Source organism: Phacochoerus africanus, chromosome 6, assembly GCF_016906955.1.
Source record: "Phacochoerus africanus isolate WHEZ1 chromosome 6, ROS_Pafr_v1, whole genome shotgun sequence".
Lineage (NCBI taxonomy): Eukaryota > Metazoa > Chordata > Mammalia > Artiodactyla > Suidae > Phacochoerus > Phacochoerus africanus.
This window is the reverse complement of record NC_062549.1, coordinates 93,794,304-93,809,232: the sequence shown is the minus strand read 5'-3', so window position 1 is coordinate 93,809,232 and position 14,929 is coordinate 93,794,304. Positions and strand designations below refer to the sequence as shown.

General features: G+C 54.7%; 1 protein-coding gene across 2 annotated transcripts in view; it reads right to left on the bottom strand.

Annotated features, from left to right (window-relative positions):
• Nucleotides 1-216: 216 nt before the first annotated feature.
• IQGAP3 (IQ motif containing GTPase activating protein 3) overlaps nucleotides 217-14,929 on the bottom strand; it is a 43,967-nt gene continuing 29,254 nt past the window's right edge. Inside the window, exons 23-38 of one of the 2 annotated variants that reach the window (XM_047784300.1) lie at nucleotides 13,981-14,189; nucleotides 13,168-13,320; nucleotides 12,719-12,882; nucleotides 11,902-12,126; nucleotides 10,890-11,030; nucleotides 8,880-8,964; nucleotides 7,932-8,164; nucleotides 7,438-7,570; nucleotides 7,202-7,304; nucleotides 6,456-6,582; nucleotides 5,072-5,159; nucleotides 4,098-4,346; nucleotides 3,194-3,360; nucleotides 2,579-2,680; nucleotides 2,027-2,135; nucleotides 217-1,381 (exon numbers count right to left, since the gene is read on the bottom strand). In XM_047784300.1, the coding sequence (XP_047640256.1) occupies nucleotides 1,268-1,381; nucleotides 2,027-2,135; nucleotides 2,579-2,680; nucleotides 3,194-3,360; nucleotides 4,098-4,346; nucleotides 5,072-5,159; nucleotides 6,456-6,582; nucleotides 7,202-7,304; nucleotides 7,438-7,570; nucleotides 7,932-8,164; nucleotides 8,880-8,964; nucleotides 10,890-11,030; nucleotides 11,902-12,126; nucleotides 12,719-12,882; nucleotides 13,168-13,320; nucleotides 13,981-14,189 (2,402 nt within the window). In that variant the 3' untranslated portion in view covers nucleotides 217-1,267. The remainder of the gene's footprint in view (nucleotides 1,382-2,026; nucleotides 2,136-2,578; nucleotides 2,681-3,193; nucleotides 3,361-4,097; nucleotides 4,347-5,071; nucleotides 5,160-6,455; nucleotides 6,583-7,201; nucleotides 7,305-7,437; nucleotides 7,571-7,931; nucleotides 8,165-8,879; nucleotides 8,965-10,889; nucleotides 11,031-11,901; nucleotides 12,127-12,718; nucleotides 12,883-13,167; nucleotides 13,321-13,980; nucleotides 14,190-14,929) is intronic. The other variant, XM_047784302.1, reaches the window with a different exon arrangement.

Genomic DNA, 14,929 nt, shown 5'->3' with positions numbered 1-14,929 from the left:
CTTCCTCCTCTCTGTCCCCTGGGGGAGGAAAGAGAGGAATAAACGCCACATCTCATTAAGCATTTATGAGCTCAGGCAGGCAGAGTAGGCCCACAGTGGAGGCAGGCAGGAGGCTGGGGGAGGCTGCAGGAAGGACTCCCCCGATCACCAGGGAAGATACGTTCCAGAGCTGAGGGGCCTGCTCTGCAGGAAATGAAATAAGGGGTTAACAACAGAGGCGGGGGTGACAGCTTTTATTAAAACGAAATCAGAAGGGCTACAGGGATGGAAGTTGGGTAGATGTGGGGACCAGAGAGACAGTGGCAGAGACGGGGTTGCAGATCTACGGAAATTGCCTGGAAGAGTCAGTGCTCTGGTGCAAGGACCCTGAGGGTGAGAGAGAAAGGGAAAGGCGGCTCTTCGTACCATGTGAAACTGAAACAGTGACATCTTAAACAGGAGTGACCCAAGGTGACTTTATAGACAACATATAAAAGACTGGCATGGATTTTCGTCTGAATAGGGAAATGGGGACTTTTTCTCAGAGCTCGAAAAGAAAGAATTCAAGCCCTGATTAAGGATGCACAGAGGGCAGGGGTAGGAAGGAATAAATACCCCAGTGACCCACATGTAAAACAGACCGTAAACAAGGGAGTGAGATCTGAGGTTAACGGAGGGTCATCTTGACTCGGCCACCACGGAGGGCGACAGTGTCACAGTGCCACGTGGGCATCAGTGAGGGCTGTCTGCCAGGGGTGAGGGTGCGGGGCTGCAGGGTGTGAGGCTTCCCAGCCGCAGAGCGGCCTGGGATTCAGCAGGGCAGAAACACACACTGCTGATGCAGTGGGGTGGGGGCAGGGATCCGGGCCCTGGCTTTGGGGTCTGCAGAGAGAAGGGAGGCGGGGGGGGGGGGCGGGGGGGCGGTATCAGGCCACTGGGGCAGTGCTTATAAATATTGAGAAGGCAGCAGCAGGCACAAGAGCAGTAGCCTTCGTAGGCCAAAGGGCAGGCCCGAGGTTCGTTCCCTACCACCTGGCTGGTGCGGTTCTCAGACTCAAACGCCATACAGCCAGACTCCAAGGCAAGGCTCACTTTAGCCCAGTTAGAGGCTCTGCCTGTGGCCCGGCGCTGGCAGACAAACTCCTCCCAGTCGGGGAAAGGGTGAGACCCCCTTGAGCTCTGCCTAGTCCCGAGCTCTGGGTGTCAGCAGGGGCGTGGAGCAGTGCACTAGTGTTGAGAAAAGCATCCAGCGAGGTAAGAAGGGCTTGCATAGCACCCACTGCCTCGGTCACTTCCGCAAGAATTTCTTGTTGAGGAGGAAGATGAGAAGGTTGACGTTGACCTTGGCCTTATTGAAGAGTTTCATGACAGCCACACCCTCGTACTGGAGCTGCAGGAGGTCCTAGGAGGGAGGGAAGGGGCAGGGGTCCTCACAGTGGCCTCGCTGGTCCACAAAACACTAACATCTTGGAGCCTGACATAGTCATTGCGCATTGAAACCCCCTTCACAGATGAGGAAACCAAGGCCAAGAGACAGGTACAGAAACTTGACCAAATGTCAGTTCAAGCAGAGCCAGGGCTTGACATCATTTAAAAGGCAAAACAGCAAAGCAAACAAGATTTGGATTTAAAATGACTGCTTCCCTGAACACTGGCCTATGACTTAGGCCAGCTTCTTAACCTTTTAGCCCTCGGAGCCTGTAAAAGAGGGATAATGCTTGAGCGCCTCGGAGAGGATTCAGTGAGGTAACGTGTAAAGTCCCTGACACGCGATAGGGCTTCAAGTATTAATTCTGCTCTGACCTCGCCAGCCCACTCCACTCTCCTGGTGCTGGACAGGGGGGTCCGTGTCCAGGCACGAGATCAGAGAGGCTTGGGCTGCCCAGACCATCACCCTTCTCTTCGGGAGCAGATGAGAATTCCCCAGATTGGGAGGGAACAGAGCTGAGGTGCTCCGAGGCCCAGGAAGCAAGGCCAGCCTGCCATCTTTTGGCTGGCACCTAAAGCCCATTGGGCGTCTTGAGGGCTCACGGGAGGGTCCCCTTACCTGATACTGAAGCTGAAACCGCTCCATGTCCACACCCAGGAATTTGGCATTGACTTCGAACTTTCCCGCCTCGTCTCCAGGGGTGATGTCGAAGATCACATTTCTGAAGCTATCGAGAAGAGAATTCAAAACGGGGAGCCACCGCCTCGCTCCAGGGCCACAGCCCCGCTGCTGCTCATGCCAGGCAGTGGTGCGTGTCACCCAGGGCCAGAGCCAGAGTCCCCTCTATCACTCTCAGGGACTCTCTTTCTCCTCCCAATTTTACTTCTGCCCACCACATCTCAGCACTTTTATCTGCTTGGCCCTAGTCCGCTGTTCTCTCCTCCAGGACACTTTCCCAGCATCTTCTGCCCTGGGGTGTCCAGAACTGCGCCAGACCACACCCACTGCCCTTAACTCTCTGCAGAGGCCTGTCTGCCCCATCATCCTAACGGCTCCTTCAAGGCAGGGTCCATGCTTCTCCTTCCCTCCTGCTCAGTGCTCAGCCCAAAGTCCGACCCCCAGGCTGGGGCCTGGGAAGGGGCTGACGTTCTGGCCGCCAAAGACACATACTGAGAGGTGGGAAGATCTTCAATTTCCACCAGGACACCCTTCTCCAGGAGCTGGGCAGCTGTGTAATGGAGTGATGGCTGCTTCTTTCCTTTTCCAGAACTCCTGATGAAGAAAAGGCCCCATGGGAGTTCCCGTTGCAGCACAGTGGAAACCAATCTGACTAGTATCCATGAGGATGTGAGTTTGATCCCTGGCCTTGCTCAGTGGGTTAAGGATCCAGCGTTGCTGTGAGATGTGGTGTAGGCCAGCATCTGCAGCACTGATTCCATCCCTAGGCTGGGAACTTCCCTATGCTGCAGGTGTGGCCCGAAAAAGCAAAAAAAGAAAAAGCCCTAGAGAATTCGTCTAACAACCTCTTCAACACCAAAGACACTAGTTCTCTCTGTGGCTGGTAGGAAGGAAATTAGATCCCGAGAAAGACTTCTCCCTTCTCAAAGGAGGGGCTGCACTTGAGCCCAAGATGGCGAGTGAGACTCAAAGACCAGGGTCCGGAAGGGACCAGGCAGTGCTGGGGTGAGATGTCCCTTTCAAAGCTGGTGAAGGGTGGGGCAAAGGTTGACGTGGCCATGAGGAGAGGTCATAGATAACCTTCAAAGCTAGGAAGGAAACACCTACTTGGAGCTGGGGGCCAAGTGGTCCAGGCAGGCCCGGATGTACTGGCTGTAGTAGTCGCCCTGCTCCTCGTAAAAGGTGGTCTTAGCGCTCAGGCCCTGGAACGTGGCCTGGAGCTTCACCAGCTCTGCTTTCCGCCGCTGCCGGTGCCTGCGCTGGTTGCGGATGTCCTGGGGTTGGGGGGACAAGGGACAGGTGAGTTGACCCTTACTGGCAGCCTCAAGCCCAAGAACAACTCATGGTGAGGATCTCCAGGAAAAGAAAGATTTCAAGGCTGTTTTTTTTTTTTTTCCTTTGTCTTTTGTTGTTGTTGTTATTGTTGTTGTTGTTGTTGCTGCTATTTCTTGGGCCGCTCCCGCGGCATATGGAGGTTCCCAGGCTAGGGGTCGAATCGGAGCCGTAGCCACCGGCCTATGCCAGAGCCACAGCAACGCGGGATCCGAGCCGCGTCTGCAACCTACACCACAGCTCACGGCAACGCCGGATCGTTAACCCACTGAGCAAGGGCAGGGACCGAACCCACAACCTCATGGTTCCTAGTCGGATTCGTTAACCACTGAGCCACGACGGGAACTCCTCAAGGCTGTTTTTTCTAGGAGGAAGACAATCTTGAAACTCTATCCCAAACCCTCAAAGGATGTCTTTGGGGCTTCTCCCCCACTGGGAAGTAAGTGTTCCAAGTTTCCTTGTTTTTGAGTAAAAGAAAGTTGCAAGAAAACTCCCTTCCCTGACTAATTTTGAGAACTTTCCTTCAAAAAGGACCCTTTGGAGGTCACTTGGCCTTCTCCTGGCTGGCAATAACTTTGGGTGGGCACCTGCCAGGCAGAGGCCCTTGAGGTGCCAACACTATGCATGCACGCACACGTGCACATGCACACACCCCCCCACCCCACGCCCAGGCAGTTACCTTGGCCAGTTCATCCACCAGCCCCTGGTAGCCGTCGCTGGCTCTGACCAACCCCAGGCCCTCGAGTCGACGCAGGTTCCGCAGGACACGCCGTTGTTTCTCTGCCAGCGGCAGGAGGGAGTGAGCTGTCATGGAGCGGTGTCGCCGCAGAGGCTCTGGGGTCTGGGCCTCACAGGCCTGGCGTCGGCACATCAGCTGCTTGTGAGCTGCTTCCTGGGGGGCAGAGATGCTGGAGGGGTCCAGCAGATCCTATCCAGCCGGGGGTTCAGGGGAAGGGATGGGGTGGGCTGGCTTGTGAAGGACATCAAAATATATAGCCTCATAGACAGAAGGGCCTGTGAGTCAGCACAGAGGAAGCGGCCAAGGGAAACCCAACAGAAGTACAGCATAAAGGATTCCAGATAGACACTGGGTGCGACTTCTCAATAACAGAGCTTTGTCATGGCTCCAGGGGATTTGGAGGCGTTTCCATCTTCTGTCCTGTTTTGGGACAGGCCTCTACTGGCTGTCCCCACCTTTTCTCTGTGAAGCCCCTGGCTGAGTCTGCCTTCCAGCTGGCCCAGTTTGCCTTGCCCCCCAACACTTACCACCTTCTTTTGCCTCTAGGCCTCTAGGCGGCCCACTCCCTCTGTTGGGTGCCAGCCCTTTGGTGCTCTTCAAGGGAGCCTGCCCAGACTGCCTCTCCGCACCCCGGACAGACCCTAGCACTGCATCAGGGGCTGGAGTCCCAGCAGGGCTCACTCTTGCTTCAGTCGGGAGTAGGGAGGGAGGTGGACTCCTGGGACTCTGCAGCCTGAGGGCCTCTGGGGGTCAAGGGCATGGGCCTGGGCCCTGCAGAGCCTGAATTACTGATGAGCACAGGTGTGGCACAGTTTGTGGCAGGCTGTGGGTGGGGTCCTGGGGAAGGAATTGGCCGCGCTGGTGCGGGGTTGGGGGGAATGAGACAGCACCTGCGGGCCAGCCTGGCTACTCACTTGCTCTCTGGAAGCTGAGAGGGACAGGATCTCCTTGAGGGTGTCCCCAGAGTGGAACTGCATGATGTCAGCCAGCATCTGCTTGGTGCTGTAGGAGGAGGGGCGCAATGGGGGAGAGGTAAGGGACCGGGGAGGGTCTGGACCCGAGGAGAGGGGGCGGAGTAAGTAGACCCCACTCCCCCATCACGGCTGCCAGGGATGCTGAGGAGGTGAGGAGAGAGCGACAGAGGGAGGTGTCGTGAGAACATAACCAGGAGGAAGACTTGAAGGTGGGGTGACAGGCCTGCAGTGCAGAACGACCATGGTTCTGAACACACTGTGCTCTTGTACCACTGTGTCCTCTGCCTGCAGTGCTTCCCACAAACGGTCTCCCTTTGAGTCCTTCAGCTGAAGGACACACTTCCTGGTCTGTGAGCCCCTTCCTGACCCAGGTGGCCCTCTGAGCTCCCCTGCACCTGACACCCACCTCTGTCTTGGTGGCTCTCTGATGTGTTTTCACCCCCCAGCCCCGCCCCACTGTAAGGCCTTCAGTGGCAGGACTGAGCTGAGCACCCAGCTCACTGGTTTACAGGACGAATGGCTGAGTGGGAGCTGGGGGCTGGAGGCTGCCTTGTTGGCAGGGGATCAAGGTGGTGAGCTGGCTCTTCTTCTGCCCAGATGATGACCAGCCCAGCCCTGCGGCGGCTCCTCCCTCACGTGCACAGAACTGGGGATGTAAAGCTCCAAGCCCGTCTCCTGACCGCTGCTCACAGGACAGACGGGCTGTGGGAATTTAGGCAAGTCACTCAACCAGACTTTTCTTGCCTCTGCTGCTCAGCAGGGAAAACGTCACCTACCTCCCTGTTTGTTCCTGAGATTAAATGACGTACGAGAAAGCATGTGGGAAACAGCACCACAACATGCAAACATTTGTGTTGCCAGTGTCCTAACTATTCCTGTGCCTTCAGCCACAATAGGCTGCCAGAGGAAGACAGCTGAGACTGAAGCAAGGAGTCAGTTAGGCTTCAAGGAGAACTTTCCTCTGGTTTTTTTTTGCTTTTTAGGGCTGCACCCGCAGCATATGGAGGTTCCCAGGCTAAGGGTTGAGCAGGAGCTGCAGCTGCTGGCCTACACCACAGCCACAGCAACTCGGGATCCAAGCCACATCTGTGACCTACACCACAGCTCACGACAACACCGGATCCTTAACCCACTGAGCAAGGCCAGGGATTGAACCGGCATCCTCATGGATGCTAGTTGGATTTGTTTCTGCTGCACCACAACAGGAACCCCCAAGGAGAACTTTCTGAAGTATAAGAGAGCCCAGGAAGAAGGTGGACTGTCCACTCCAGAGTCGCTATCCTACTGGCCCCGGGGGCTCAGGAGGCCGAGGCTGCTTGCCCACCTCAAAAGCAGGCTCTGGGCATTGGTGTCATCAGCGTCTGTCTCTAGCCCTTCAAACTTGTTGGTGAGTGTCAGGGACATTTCTAGCTTGCTCAGATCCACGTTCCCATCCGCAGCTACGTTCTCTCCTGAGGCAAATGAGAAAGGAGAGAGACTAGCAACACACACATACACAGATGCTAAATATGCTGCTCCACGCGCCCCTCTTCCAGGAAGCTGCCCCGTAGCAGCACCCGGAGGACCAGCAGAAGGGCTGTTACCCACAGCACTCGCCCCTGCATTACTGGGGATGTGCTTCCCCAGCAGCCCCAGCCTGAGTGTCCTGAGGGTGGGGCTGTGCCTCCCCAAGCCTAGAGCTCCTGACCGTCTCTTATCTGTCACCACCTCCGCCCGGCCCCTCCACCCCGGTAAGCCAGCTTCCTTCCATTCCATAGCTCCTGAAATCCCCCCCACATCAGAGTTACCTTGCGAGACCCCAAACAGGCCCTTATCCCTCCACGTCTACCTCACATAACTTAACTGGCCATGTATATGACGGTACAGGGTCCCTCTACTGTCCGTCCACTCTCTCCGCATCAGTCCGACTGTGGTCCCCCCCAGGGCCAGAGCAGGAGAGGGAGGGAGAGGGTGTAACCAGCTTCCTGGCACACATCCCAGAGCCAACAGAAACTTGAGAGGGCACGTTCCTGGGCTCTGCCCCACCCCGCAGCCCCTACCGCTGGGCCCAGCTGTCAGGAGGGCACTCACCAATGAGGTCAGGGATGGTGGGCAGCTCCCCGAGGTCCTCCAGGAGCTCGTGCAGGGGGTCACGGTGGTCAGGGGCGATCCAGTCCTGGTGTTCCAGCAACAGCTACAGGATGAGGGGAGAAAAAGAGATGCAGAGTCGGAGCCAGGCCTTCCTTCCAGGGCCGGGCCCCCCACCCTCTCGTGGACTTCCAAAGCCCCGCCCACCTACACAGCACCCCCAGCTTGCGGCGCCTCACCCTGTGTGTGTTGACCAGCTCCCCCACGGTGATGTACACCACGGGTTTGGCCACGGCCACCGTGTCCGAGTACTCATCCATCGCAAAGCGCTCTTCTGGCTCTGGCACCTGGCAGGCTCGGCAGATGAACCTCCTGTCTCCAGAGGAAGAGCATGTGAGAGAGGGGGGCGGGCCAGCACCCCCCACGCATGCAGCAGCCCTTCCTCCGGCCCTGTCCACTGATGCTCAAGCCACCTGACTCTCCAGTCTGGGCTCCGGCCCCTCTGTCCAGCCCTTCCTTCTCTCCCAGTGTCCCCCTCAAGCAGCCTTCCTTCAATAGTCCTCTTTTTTCTCCACTGGGGAGTTTTTCCAACCAGCTGTCCTCCAGCTCACTAACTATACCCTTCACCTCTATGCCTCTCTTCCTTGTGGATGTAAGCCGAAGCGGTACATGAAAGAAGATGGGAGGAGGAGAAAAGACGGACAGGGAGGGATAGGATGCCAGGACCCAAGACCTGAACTTGAGGTGCGTCTCCTCCAGATAGTCATTCAAGACCCGCAGGTGCTGGCTCTCCCCGGAGAAGGCCTTGCCCGCCGCAGCATGCTGCAGGAGTTGAGCCACAGCCCCCAGGGCGTGGCGCTGCGGGGCGGCCAGGGCGCCACCTGCTGCCATGGCCACAATGTCGAAGGCGTCAGGGGCCACTACAGCCGGGTTCAGGAAGCGGTAGTACAGGAGGTTCCCTACCACCTGAGGGCAGAGGAGATCCTAGAAGTGCCTGGGTTCTGCCTCCACGGCCCCAGCCCCACTCTTCCAGCTCACTTGGCTGGAAGGACTGCCTAGGTCAACCCCATCATTGCATAGAAGAGAAAACAAAGCCAGAGTAGGCTGGCAACTTGCTCAAGGTCACACCCCGAATTTGAGCCACAGCTGGGAGTAGAACCCAGATCTGCCAAGTGCAGGTTGGTCTACTGTTAACTCACACCCTGGGTGCCTTTCCAGCTGCCATCTGAACCTGGCTGGTGAGCCAGGCTTAAATGACAGGATGGAGAATTTTCCTTCTTGGATTTTTACAGCATGGGGTTTTCTTTCTCTCTCTTTCTTTTTTTTTTTTTTGTCTTTTTGTCTTTTCTGGGGCCACACTGGCGGCATATGGAGGTTCCCAGGCTAGGGGTCTACTCGGAGCTGCAGCCACCGGCCTACACCACAGCCACAGCAATGCCAGATCCAAGTTGAGTCTGTGACCTACACCACAGCTCACGGCAATGCCGGATCCTTAACCCACTGAGCACAGCCAGGGATCGAACCCGCAACCTCATGGTTCCTAGTTGGATTTGTTAGCCACTGAGCCACGACGGGAACTCCAGCATGGGGTGTTCTATCCTTTGGTCTCAGAATGTGGGTTCACAGGCACCATCAGGGCAAAGGTGAGCTTGAGAGGTGGGGGATGGAAGACAACACTTGCCTTATAGACCTCACTCTCTGTGGCGTCAGGGAACTTCTCTGCCAGAGTTGTCTTCAGGACCTTGGCCACATAGCGCATCCCGTACCTGGGGGCAAAGCGGTAGGAGCACCGTGGCCCTGCCCATCCACACTCGAGAGCCGGCTTCTTCTCTGGGCTGAGCAGCACTAGAGCTGAACTCAAGCACCGCCCCCCCCCCCGCCCCGATATCCACAGCCTGCTCCTTGCTGCCTTCCTCCAAACACCTCTGGGCCTTGTCTCTCGCTCCTGCCCTTATGTCAATACCTAGGAACAGGGCCCTGTTACCCATTAAACTCTCACGCGGCCTCCAACCTGGTCTGGGAGCCTCTTCTTTGGCCTCCTTTAGTCTCCCCTGGGGAACACCCCAGATCCTAATATCCATCCCATCCTTTCCCACAGAAGGCAGCACCTTTAGCCCGCACCTTAGGTGTCTGATACCCACAGCCAGAACCCCATCCCAGGACAGTCTGGGAGGCCCTGAGGTGGCCAATCTTGTCTGTTTTCACAGAGCATCTGTGAGAGGCCTGGTCTGGGCTAGAGGCAGGGGCCGAGGCGAGTAACAAACTGGAGTAGAGGCATCTAGTCCTGACTCTATCACTAATCAGAGATGTCAGGTTAGGCTATTTCGTTCCCGTTATAAGTTTGTTTCCTGGTCCAGAAAAATGGGAATGTTCATTCCTGCCCTATCTCATAAGATTTTTATGAAGATCAAGTGAAATTACTGTCTGTGAAAGTAATGGCAGAGTGCTAGTCAAACATGCTAGACTGTATTATTGTTCCTATTATGAATGGGCCACCTATAATTTTTTTTTTGTCTTTTTGCCTTTTTTAGGGCTGCACCTGCGGCATATGGAGGTTCCCAGGTTAGGGGTCTAATCGGAGCTGTAGCCACTGGCCTGCACCACAGCCACAGCAACGTGGGATCCGAGCCTCGTCTGCAACCTATACCACAGCTCACAGCAATGCCGGATCCTTAACCCACTGAGCAAGGCCAGGGATCGAACCCAAAACCTCATGGTTCCTAGTCGGATTCGTTAACCACTGAGCCACGATGGGAACTCCCTTTTTTGTCTTTTTTAAGGGCTACAACAAGGCATATGGAGGTTCTCAGGCTAAGGGTCCCATTGGAGCTGTAGCCATCAGCCTACGCCACAGCCACAGCAACGCGGGATCTGAGCCACATCTGTGACCGACACTACAGCTCATGGCAACGCCGGATCCTTAACCCACTGAGTGAGGCCAGAGATTGGACCCACGTCCTCATGGATACCAGTCAGGTTCTTTAACCGCTAAGCCACGATAGGAACTCCTGCCACTTACAAATTTAATTAAATACATGTAAAGGCTCTTTCCATTTCCTAGGGTACCAGGACAGAAGTTTACAGTTCACTGTGCACTTCCCTTTATTAGTCCTAGGACAATCTTTTCTGCATCCTAATTGTAAATCCTTGATCTAGTTCTCCAGGTCTAGGGAGCTGGGCTGTGAGCTTTGTGGGTTCCCCTCCAGCACCCTCACCTTGCCCTGAGCACCAGAAAGGGGGGCTGGCTGAATGATGATCTAGATGAGGCCCACCTTGTCAATGTTTTCAATAGTCTGCTTTTCCAAAAATAATTAGTAACTAAATTTTATGAAAGGAGAAGACAAGAAAGTGCTTTACTGGTTTGAAGTTTTCTTATTTTTGACTTTATGGACTGAAGAGTTTTATAGTTTCCACCATTTACACTCAATAATATAGCCTCATGATCACTTGGGGTTCCCTTCTTTGGCCCAGCGATGTACTGACTGTCCACACAGACCTGCGAGCTGTACTCCAGCTCAAATCTCTAGCAGGGGCTTCGAGCATTCTCTGCCCATCTCCTGGAAGCCCTTGAGCAGCCCCAGCCCAGTTTCCCTTCCTGCCTTCCACCCTTTGGGACTGTTCTGCTCTCCCCATCATGGCCTGGTCCCCTTGAGATTCCGGACCTAGGCTGGGGTGGGGCTGTTGCACTTACGGAATTTGGTCCACCGATGAGATGATGGCTACAAGGAACTTATCGGTCATGGCAAGGAGGCTGCGGAGCGAGATGTCCAGTCGTCTCTGGACCTCAGGGTGGCTCAAGGCCTGCTCTGGTGTGACGTCATAGGGAAGGTGGCTGTGGGCAGAGAGAGACAAGGGATCAGCCAGAACCCCTCCCATGGCCTCCCCTCCCTGAGGCTCTATTCCTTCAACGCATCTAACAACAAGATCTCATTCATATATGCTGAGGGCAGCCCAGCATGCTTAGGGGGATTAGGCCAGAATAAGGGAAAGGATTCAGAGAGGACTGGTCGGATGTGGGGGGAAGGAGAGGAAGAAGATGGAGTAGCCATGGGGAGGTGGAAGAGTGTGGAGGGAAAGGAGGACCTGGAGCCTGTGGAAAGATCCTAAGCGGAACCAGAGGAGACCAGGGCTGCCCCACACCTAGTCTTTGGCAGCTGCAGTGGGGGGAAGGCTGGGCTGGGGCCTTGCAACATCCCCACCTATATACATACCCCCATGCCACCTATGGAGCCACCAGCACTGCCAGCTCTCTGTAGTGGCTCCATTTCCCTAGTATCCCTGCACCTGAGTTAATGTCTCCAATCTATAAGGCCAACCTATTTCTCCCACTCTCTTATTTGCTTGTTCATCTATAAATCCGAATATTCAGCTATACCCCTATCAATAAGGAGTCCACATCTCAACTCCAGGTAAATCTGACATATCATCTGTAAGCACTGACACAGCAATTAAACACATTTGCATATTCATCTGTGCTCAGTCTGTGTTAAGCACACCAGGTCTGGAGTCATTTACATCAGTTCCATGTTAATTGCCAGAGGGAGTCTAAGAGGCTACCTCATTTCATCCTATAGGGCTGGTGTCATATTTGCATAAATCAGCATGTTTATTTATATGCCACCTTCAAATCACACTCAAGTTTCCCCAGTGAGGCCCAAGATCAAGCTGATCAAAGAAAGCTCTCCCTCTACCTGTCTGCTCACCTGCGCTGCCCTGTCTGGGCCTCAGTCTGGTTGATCCAGCTCTTATAAAGGTGGACAGGGTCTGTGTGGGTGCTGAGCATCTTGTCCTCCAGCACGTCCTGGATAACTTTGCCCAGGATCTCCCGCAGGGCGCTCTGTCCTCGCCCATTACGATAGAATCTCACCACCAGCCTCACCACCGTTGGGTTGCCTGTGACCATGTCCTGGGGCTGCTCCACCTTTGACCTGTGGATCCAGAGGTCATTGAAGCTGGTCTCTTGCCTCTGTGTAGAATATTGCTTTTCCCTTGGAGATTTTGGCTCTTCAAAGACTGCTCTAGAGTCTCTCCTCTTAAGAAATGTCTTGTTATCTCTAGGGCCTTCTGCTAACATGTCAGCCCATGTTGACCTGCCATGCTGTCCTAGGAGGGGTCTTGCCTCCAGGGGAGGCAGAGAAAAGAGGCCTTTCTGGCTCCATTTCTACCTTCAAACCTCAATAAACTGGAGTTCCCATCGTGGCTCAGCGGTTAATGAACCCGACTAGCATCCATGAGGTTGCGGGTTCGATCCCTGGCCTCGCTCAGTGGGTTAAGGATCCGGCGTTGCTGTGAGCTGTGGAGTAGGTTGCAGACGCAGCTTAGATCTCACATTGCTGTGGCTGTGGCGTAGGCCAGCAGCTACAGCTCTGATCGACCCCTAGCTTGGGAACCTCCATATGCCACTGGCGCAGCCCTAAAAAGACGAAACAAAACACCTCAATAAACTACCACATTGTGGAGGAGCCAATAGTGGCCTCTCTTCTCATTCTCTTCCCATTCCTTTGCATCTGGAAAACCTACTTGATTTCCTCCTGGAGTGCTGTCTTGAACAGCTGGAGCAGGAGATAGGCCTCGCGGCGGTTGGAGGCATAGTTGTAGAGACTGAAAATCACTGATTCCATGAACTTGGTGGTTTTGTTCTGTGGCATCTGAAAGATCAGCTTGGCCAGGTAGATGGGTTGAGTCTGGGGGAGATAGGAATGGCTGATGACAGACCTCAGGACTAGTGATCAGATGCGAAAAGCTTTGCTGATGGGAACTTGGAATTAGAGAGGGCCCTGTCACACTTCTCCGTGTCCTGGAAACATTCCAGACAAATGAAAGGAGGCAGTCTCTTTCCCTGGGGACAAGGCATTAGGATTGTGGGAAAGGACACCTTATTTGCAGGCAAAGGTTCAGACATGAAGGCCTCAAGGTCTCAGACCCTCAGGAGATGGTGGTGACATCTCCTTCCAAAGTCCTCTGCTCACCTGGAGCAGGTAGAAGAGGTGCTGGTAAGCTTCTAGTTTCTGCCGTTTCTCTTTGCTCAGAGACTTTAATCCCTTCTGCTTGTCCAGGACCATCATATCTGACAGCTGTTCCTTATTCTTCTTGGTCAGCTTCTTGCAGTGGGAGACCACCTCCTGCAGGGGCGGGGGAGCGAGGCCAGCACAGAGCACAGAACATATGGTCTAGAATCAGTGCCTGGAAGCGCCAGGGCTTTCTGCTGTTCAAAGTATTTAAGGCATGAGCCAAGGGAGATAGACGGTTCTAGGGTGAGGAAGGGCCTCCTGCTTTCCTGAGGCTCCATCTGGAGTCCCCAAAGAGGGCTGGGCTGGCAGACGCTTTGTTTCGGCTATTATTTCCTATTAGGCTGTTGTACAAATTTGAGAAGGAGCTATCGCCATATCATTCCACCCCATCACTGCGTATTTGTGTGGTAATTTACAGTTTAAGGAGCCTTCATATCTGCTTTTACACTTGGCCTGGTGAGGTGAGCACTCTCATTATTCCCACTTTACTAATGAGGAAACCAACCTAGAGGTTAAATAACCAGCCTACGGTCTCATCGCTAGGAGTCAGCAGAGCCAGGCATTCCAATTTTATGTCCAGTGCTTCTTCTACTGTATCATGTGCCCCCAACAAATTACTGGAAGGGCAGAAGACCCCTGGAACAAGGACCTGGGCCAGGTGATAAAGTCCAGGCATTTAAAAAATATCTGATTAGCAGCCAGAGAATGGCCAGCATCACCTCTCCAGAGGCAACTCGATTTGGGGGAAGGGTGGGCCGGTGGGCCCCTCACCTGCAGGGTGATCCGATTCTTTACCAGCAGGCCAATCTTGATGTCCATGAGGTTGAGGTCCTGCTCCAGCTGCTGATTGGACCGGATCTTCCTGACCACCTCTTCCTGGAGCTTTAGCAGCTCTGCCTCAGCCAAGAAGTCCTGTTGGCTTTGATTCAGGAGGTGGGCAAATCTGCGCACGACGCTGAGAGGGGGATGGGGCGCGTGGACTGGCGAGAAGGGAAGAGGCACTGGGATTAGACAGGCCCTCACCAGAGGCTTCTGTGCTAGTCTCCTTTCCCAGTAATCCCACCCTCGGTGTCCATTCTGCTGAGGCTAGCAGGTCCCCAAACGCAACCCTTTTCTAACCAGTTCTGCCTGTAATTGGAGGGCAATGGGCAGCCTTACAGCCAGTCCTGTTCCTGAGCTCCTTGTCTTATAACCAGGTAGGATATGAGAGCTGTCCTGCCCCTGCCTGAATGCACCCCCAACCTGGGCCTATCCCACATCAAAGTCAGAGCCCTAGCATCCTCTGGTGATCCCTTTATGCCCCCGTGTTCTGATTCACTCCCACTCCTGCTGGGCCAGCTCACTCATCCTTCATCCCAAGTTCGGTTCCACCGATCAGCCTCCACTCAGCCCTGCCTGACCCTCATACCACCCACTCTGCCTGGAGTGTAGGGGAGTAGATAGATGGAATGTTCAATGGGTTTTATAATATAGGGAGGTCAGAGCTGGATGGATTCTCCTTGAGTCTCCTTTGAAATGGGTATTTGGGGAGTTCCCGTTGTGGCTGAGCGGAAACGAATCTTACTAGGATCCATGAGGATGCAGGTTCGATCCCTGACCTCGCTCAGTGGGTTAAGGATCCGGCACTGCCATGAGCTGTGGTGTAGGTCGCAGACATGGCTCAGATCTGGCATTGCTGTGGCCATGATGTAGGCTGGTGGCTGCAGCTCCAATTTGACCC